At 39.9% G+C, this 7,719-nt stretch overlaps 1 protein-coding gene across 1 annotated transcript; it reads right to left on the reverse strand.

The window, feature by feature from the left end:
• Positions 1-2,502: 2,502 nt before the first annotated feature.
• Positions 2,503-2,820, reverse strand: LOC107907877 (uncharacterized). Its single transcript, XM_016835188.1, has one exon. The coding sequence runs from the start codon at positions 2,818-2,820 to the stop codon at positions 2,503-2,505; it is 318 nt and encodes a 105-aa protein (XP_016690677.1).
• Between the last annotated feature and the right edge of the window lie 4,899 nt (positions 2,821-7,719).

Genomic DNA, 7,719 nt, shown 5'->3' on the forward strand with positions numbered 1-7,719 from the left:
CTTAACTTCTTTGAGTGCTTCTCTTCTCCAAGTAGCTTTATTCTAGTCCACGGAGTCGTGTTACTTTGATCCACTTCACTGCATTTCTTGTAGCTTCAATCTTCTTCGCAACAACTCCAGGAGGACGAAGTTTTGGTTTTAGTCTGCTCCACTGCGACCTCAGGGAGATAAAGTTTGATATGATAAGCTCTACTGCAACTCTAGAGAGACAAGATCTGTTATTTAGCTTTAATTTGTTCCACTGCAACTTCAGGGAAATAAGATTTGTACCCGGTCTTCAATTTGCTCCACTGCAACTTCAGGGAGATACAATTTGTAGCCGGTCTTCAATTTGCTCCACTGCAACTTCAGGGAGATAAAACTTATGGCCCCAATAAAGTCTGATGCGATCCGTTCTACTGCAACTTTAGAGAGATAAGATTCATCATTTTGACCCACTCCACTATAACTTTAGAGAGATAGGACTCATATCTTCAACTTGCCCCACTTCAACTTCAGGGGGATAAGGTTAGTGACTTTGCTGACCCGTTCTCTAGGGAACATAACCTGCAGAATCCATTTTATGGACCTATTCACGCCTAAATGATTAGGATGAATGATTAAAATGAATCAAATGCTCCTAACTAGATGCACATGAATGATGTTTGCATGAATGCAGAACGTCATCAGAATGATCCCTTTTCCTAATACTAGGGTTGTCATTGCTCGTTGTTCATCAAGGTTCTATCATTGATGTATTACCACCTTCTTGTTCAATTGGTATCTTCAAAAAAATCAAAGAAATAATCACAATTTAGACTATTCTTCTTCAAATGTTTCCAACCCTTAGGTTTGGTTAGTTCTTAACAATAGTCCCTATTCAGGTCCTCGTATTATTTAGAAGCTTTTAGAGTAATATGCAGAACTCCTTCAATAAAAGTATCATTAGTCCATTAATCGTTATTTCAATGAAGAAAGAAGAAAGAAAAAGATTATCACAATGGACAAGATGAAATTTTGTCGAGAATAAAGTTTAGAATGAATAAATTAATTAAGATAGCAAATTTTGCTGGAATACAAAATGAGGGTAATTTAAACAAGATGATGTATTTCATCAAAATACAAAAATGGGAATAAGTGCCCCAGATATCGCAGTATGAGCTTCTCTGTACAAACTTTTTAAAGACCATTCTGAGTTTGATATGTGTTTAGGAGATCTGCAGTATTCTGTCGACGCCTCAAGATGTCGCCTACCATTTCATGTTGATTTAGGTATGACAAGATCACCACATGCCCCAATCTGATCAAAATTTGAGCTGCTTTGATCACCTTATGCCCCATTTTGATCCAAAATTTGAACTGCCCATTCCTGGGTTTTCAATTCAAAGCCTCTTTGGTCTCAAGGTGCCTTTTGCGGGTTTTCACCTTGGCCTCTCCTCTTTTTTCTTTTTTTTAGGTAAAGTACTTCTTGACTGAATCCAAATTCACAGGATTAGGTAAGTTCTTACCATCCATCTCAGTCAAAATCAGTGCTCCTCCAGAAAAGGCTTTCTTTACCACATAAGGTCCTTCCCAATTTGGCATCCACTTTCCTCTAAAGTCTTTTTGTATGGGGAGGATTTTCTTCAGTACCAAGTCTCCTTTGTAGAATTCCCTGGGACGAACCCTTTTGTTGTAAGCTCGCATCATTCTCTTTTGGTACATTTGACCATGACGTATAGCTCGTAACCTCTTTTCTTCAATCAAATTTAGTTGGCCATATCGGGATTGAATCCACTCCGCTTCATCTAGTTTCAGTTCTGATAAAACTCAGAGGGAAGGAATCTCTACTTCACTGGGCAAAACTGCCTTCATTCCATACACTAATGAGAAAGGTGTTGCCTCGGTAGAGGTTCTGATAGACGTTCGATAGGAAAAAAGGGCAAAAGGTAACTTCTCGTGCCAATCCTTATAAGTCTCAGTCATCTTCCCTACGATCTTCTTGATGTTCTTATTGGCCGCTTCTACCGCGCCATTCATTTTTGGGCAATATGGCGATGAGTTATGGTGTTTGATCTTAAACTGATTACAGACCGCAGCTATTGTGCTGTTGTTCAGGTTCAATGCATTATCGGATATAATCTTTTCTGCCATCCCATACCGACATATGACCTCCCTTTTTAGGAATCTGCTGACAGCTGACTTGGTAACGTTGGCGTAAAAAGTAGCCTCTACCCACTTAGTAAAGTAGTCAATAATGACAAATCTGGACCGATTCCCATTTGAAGCTTTTGGCGAGATCGGCCCAATGACATCCATGCCCCACATAGAGAAATGTCATGGAGAAGTCACAACATGGAGAGGTGAAAGAGGTACGTCAATCTTGTCTCCATAAATTTGACACTTATGGCATTTTTTGGCATATTTGATGCAATCCCCTTCCATGGTGGACCAATAATACCTGAATCTCATTATTTTCCTAGCCATTGTGAAGCCATTAGCATGTGTTCCACAAACTCCTTCATGTACTTCTTCCAACATTTACTAGGCCTCCACAACGTCCACACATCTTAGCAGCACCTGATCTTTTCCTCTTCTATATAAGATCTCTCCATTTAAGACATAGTCGTTGGCCAACCTTCTCAATGTTCTTTTTTCATTTTCAGTTGCTTGGCCGGGATACTCGCGATTCTTTACATATCGCAGTATGTCATGATACCAGGGGTAACCATCCTTCTCTTCTTCATCATTAATGTTGTAACAATGGGCTGGAACCTCATAAATGCTCATCTGGATAGGCTTCACATCCTCTTGTTTATTCACATTGATCATAGAGGCTAATGTAGCCAATGCGTCGGCCATCTGATTTTCATCCCGTGGGAGATAACAAAAGGTAACGTCGTCAAACTCCTTAATTAAATTAAGGACCAGCTTTCGATAATTAATCAACTTGAAGTCTCTTATCTCCCATTCGCCTTTGAGTTGATAAATTACCAATGCGGAATCCCCATATACCTCTCACACTTTGATCTTGCGTTCAATAGCTGGACGAATTCCCATAATGCATGCTTCATATTCCGTCATGTTATTTGTGCAATCAAAATATAATTTGCTAGTGAATGGGTAATGATCACCATCGGGAGATATCAAGACTGCCCCAATCCCATTGCCTACAGCATTTAAGGCTCCATCAAAATTCAACTTCCAAGGACTGTCATCTTGAAAGTCTTTTTCTACAGTTGCGACATACATCAAATCCTCATTCGAGAAATCAAAGTTTAGTGGCTCGTAATCTTCTAGTGCTCTACTAGCCAGAAAGTCCGCTATTGTACTCCCTTTTACTGCTTTCTAGTTCACATGGACTATATCAAATTCAGACAACAGAATTTGCCATCGAGCCATTCTTCCATTCAGAGCAGTCGACTCCATCATTTATTTTAGAGGGTCTATTTTAGAGATTAACCAGGTTGTATGGTACAACATGTATTGCCTCAGTCTCTGAGTTGTCCAGATCAAGGCACAACATAGCTTCTCAATTGGCGAATATCTCGTCTTGCATTCAGTAAACTTCTTACTGAGATAGTAAATTGATCTTTCTTTTCATGCTGACTCATCATGTTGGTCAAGCACGCATCCCATGAAATTTTTAAATACTGCCAAATACAGTATTAGTGGTTTTTCTGGGCAAGGTGGCATTAGCACTGGGGCATTGGACAAGTAATGTTTGACTTTTTCAAAAGTTTTCTGACACTCCTCATCCCATATACCAGGATTGTGTTTCTTAAAGAGATGAAATATGGGGTCACATTTCTCAGTTAATTGTGAAATGAATCGAATGATGTAGTTTAGTCTCCCTAGAAAACCTCGAACTTCTTTTTGAGTACACGACGGAGGTAGTTCTTGTATTGCCTTTACTTTGTCTGGATCAATCTCAATTCCTCTCTCACTGACCATGAACCCCAGCAGTTTTCCTGATCTGGCCCCGAATGTGCATTTCACTAGATTTAGCTTTAGCTAGAATTTTCTTAACCTTATGAACAATCATGTCATCGACATAGACTTCTATCTCTTTATGCACCATGTCATGGAGCAGGTTACCATGGCCCTCTGATACGTTGCCCCTGCATTTTTTAGTCTAAACGGTATCACTTTGTAGCAAAATTTTCCCTATATCGTTACGAATATGGTCTTCTCCATGTCTTCAGGATGCATCCTAATTTGGTTGTACCCGGAGAAACCATCCATAAAAGAGAACAGTGAGTAACCAGTCGTATTGTCCACTAAGGTATCAATATGGGGCAATGGGAAATTATTTTTGGGACTGGCTTTGTTTAGATATTTGTAGTCCACACACATTCGCACTTTACCATTTTTCTTAGGAACAGGGACTATGTCGGTTACCCATTCTGAATACTTGACCACTTGTAAGAAACCAGCATCAAACTGCTTCTTTTATTTTCAACAAGACATCAGGTCTCATCCTTCGGTGCACCACTATATCAGTGTTTAACCTAGGCATGTCTTGATAGGACTATGCAAAGACATCTTTGAATTCTTGGAGTAACTCAATGAGATCTCGTTTCATCTCTGCATCAATGCAAGCTCCAATTTTCACTTCTTTTCCCTCCCCTAAACTCACAACTTCCACCGACTCTTTATAAGGAATGATCTGTTTTTTTTATTGTTCTACCATTCTTAATAAATTAGGAGATAAGTTACAACCTTGATCATCTTCAAAATCCTGAAAATCTTCTATACATATGTCTTGTTCAAAAGGGGACTCTGGGTTAGTAGCAGTGTCGCTCATATCATTAATATCTGGGGACCTGTTATTGAGGTGAAAATGATATTCAAAGAAAAAAAATCTAAGAATAATCATATGCACAGTATGTTTATGAATGGAATGGAAAGAATAAAAGAATATTTGCTCAAAATGAGACTGAATGATATATTTCATTGAAATAAGATTTTAGACATATGCCTTTTACAAAAGATTTTGTTGCTCCCAGGCTTAGAGCAACAAGTATGTTCTGAATATTACTCTGAATCGAATTTAAAAGTTACAGGGATTTCCTCGGCAGTCCAATTATTTAGAACGATTCCTGGCTCATAAGGGCAGATGCTTGATGAATTTCCTTCTCCCAGCTCATCTTCGTATACAGCATTGATGCTTAGATTCCTCAACATTTCTTCTGTCATTCCCTTCTTCGACGCCCTCCGCTCAGAATAAATGGTTCCCCATGATATAAAAGTTTTGGATATGTGAGGGAATACCATGGGCTCTCATTTAATCTCTTCTCCATCAAAACGCGCTTTTCTCAATTCCCGCTTTTTCTCCAACTCTTTCCTCTTTTCCTTTGCATCTGGCTTATATCCTAAGCCAAAGCGGTCTCGTTTGTCCGTTAATCTGGGTATCTCCACCGTCCCCTGAAGGTATTTCCCGAGTCCTTTTCCAGGTAAAGCCCATTTTCCAGCCATCATTTATAAGCCCATCCTTGTTGTTTTGGATATTCCGGGTGTGGGGATCTTATTCCCTTCAACAATGAAGGTTGCGTTTACAAATTCCAAAGATCGGAATGAACATTTAATCGCTTCTTCTTCTGTCCCTATATAAGGTGCGTTACTAGTTACAGCCGCAATGATGTCCTCCTCTGCATTGATTGTCACTAGCCGACCTTATGTTACCAACTTCAACTTTTGGTGAAGCGATGAAAGTACTGCTCCTGCCGAATGAATCCAAGGCCTTCCTAGCAAACAATTGTAAGAAGGCTTGATGTCCATTACCAGGAAATCTACCTCGTATGTGCTTGGGCCAATTAAGAGGGGTATTTCAATCCTTCCCATTACTCTTCTTTCAGTACCATCGAACGCCCTCACTACGTTCTGGCACGTTTTCATATGCGAGTTGTCCACGGGCAACCTATTTAGGGTGGATAATGGTAAGACATTTAGGGCTGATCCATTATCAATTAATACCCCTGGCAAAGTATACTCCTTGCAGCGGGTTGTGATGTGTAGAGCTTTGGTCAATCCCCTACCTCTCGGTGGTATTTTATCGTCATTAAAGAAAATGAAGTTATCAGCACTTATGTTACCAACCAGACGGTCTAACTTGTTCACAGAGATGTCATTAGCGACGTAAGTTTCATTTAATACTTTCATTAACGCGTTACGATGTGCCTCCGAGCTTAAAAGTAACGCTAGTATCGAGATATGAGCTGGTTATTTATGTAACTGCTCTACGATGCTGTATTCGCTATGTTTTAAGAATTTTAAAAACTCCCTAGCTTCAATCTCTATTACTGGCTCGCTGACAGGTGATTCCAGTCGGACTGCCTTTTCCTTCTTCTGTTCGACCACCAAGGCTTTTCCTTTTACAGGCTCCGTTTTTGAAATTGCTGGATCATAACGCTTTTCACTTCGTATGTAGAAGCCATCATTATTGCTCTCTTCTAAAGCATTTATCGGGTTTCCCTCTCCCAGAATTTTCACGTTACAGTCATAATTCCAAGGAACCCTTTTGTTATCTCTATAGGAAAAGGGTATCAGTTTTTGGATTATGACTTTCGGTGGTATCTATATCCATGCTTTATTGCTCATTGGCCATGAAATAATCACTACTGGGTGATTGGCCTTCTGAAATCTTTCAACGGGTCCCTCTTTTGAGGCACAGACCTCTCCTTCTTCAAATCCATTGAATTCTTCATAAAACTCTATCTCTTTATTGTTCATCAGATTTTGCACCATGGTCCTAAACTCTGCACATTCCTGGATATTATGACCCTTTTTGGCATGAAACTCACAATATGTTCCTGCCCTTTCAGGCTTTTCGTCTGAATCTCATATGATTAGACCCCTATATACTATCTGTTCCCAAACACAATTCATTGTGGTTCTTACCTCCATCACATCTGTCTTAATTCTCTTACTTCCACCCTTGGCTATCATATTTATCCCTTTATCCGTGTGATCGGGCAACAGATTTCCTGCTACGTTTGGTCCAAGGGGTCATCCAACTTTACAATACCCATTTTGATGAGTCTTTCAACCACCTTCTTGAACGCAGTACAATTCTCAGTCGAATGCCCCATTATCCCTGCATGATATTCGCATCAAGCGTTTGTGTCATACCACTTAAGGAACGGGGGTTGCATAGGTTTTAGATAAAAAGGAGCTACCACGTGTGCATTAAATAGATTTTGATACAACTCTCAATAAGTTATCGGAATAGGTGTAAACTGGGGTCTTTCTGGCCTCGAATTGGTTTCCTACCTCGAAGGACCCTAATAACTGGCAGCTACCGTCTTTGGCGAACCAACAGTGATTGGTTTTGAATATCCCTTGTTGTATGTACTCACATTATTTATATCGCCTTCTTTCTTCCTTGAGGCCGATCTCTTAAAGTTTTCCCCCGCATCTATTTTACCATTTCTTATCGCATTTTCAATCATTTCACCGGTCATCACTATATCTGAGAAGCTCTTAGTGGCGCTTCCCAACATATGGGTAATGAACGGGGCCTTTAAATTATTGATGAAAAGCATTGTGGTTTCTTTTTCCAGAAGAGGCGGCTGGACTTGAGTTGCCACTTCTCTCCATCTCTGGGCATACTGCCTGAAGATTTCATTCTGTTTCTTCTCCATGTTTTGTAACGTGATCCTATCGGGTGTCATGTCTGCTACATGGCTATATTGTCTCATGAAGGCTTGTGCCAAATCTTTCCATGAGCAAATTTGGGTACGACCCAGCTGGTTGTATCAT

Source organism: Gossypium hirsutum, chromosome D02, assembly GCF_007990345.1.
Source record: "Gossypium hirsutum isolate 1008001.06 chromosome D02, Gossypium_hirsutum_v2.1, whole genome shotgun sequence".
Taxonomy (NCBI): domain Eukaryota; kingdom Viridiplantae; phylum Streptophyta; class Magnoliopsida; order Malvales; family Malvaceae; genus Gossypium; species Gossypium hirsutum.

Bases quoted from the DNA above. Each gene is read 5' to 3' on its own strand.
- LOC107907877 (XM_016835188.1), bottom strand. From the start codon at position 2,820: ATGGCCGACGCATTGGCTACATTAGCCTCTATGATCAATGTGAATAAA.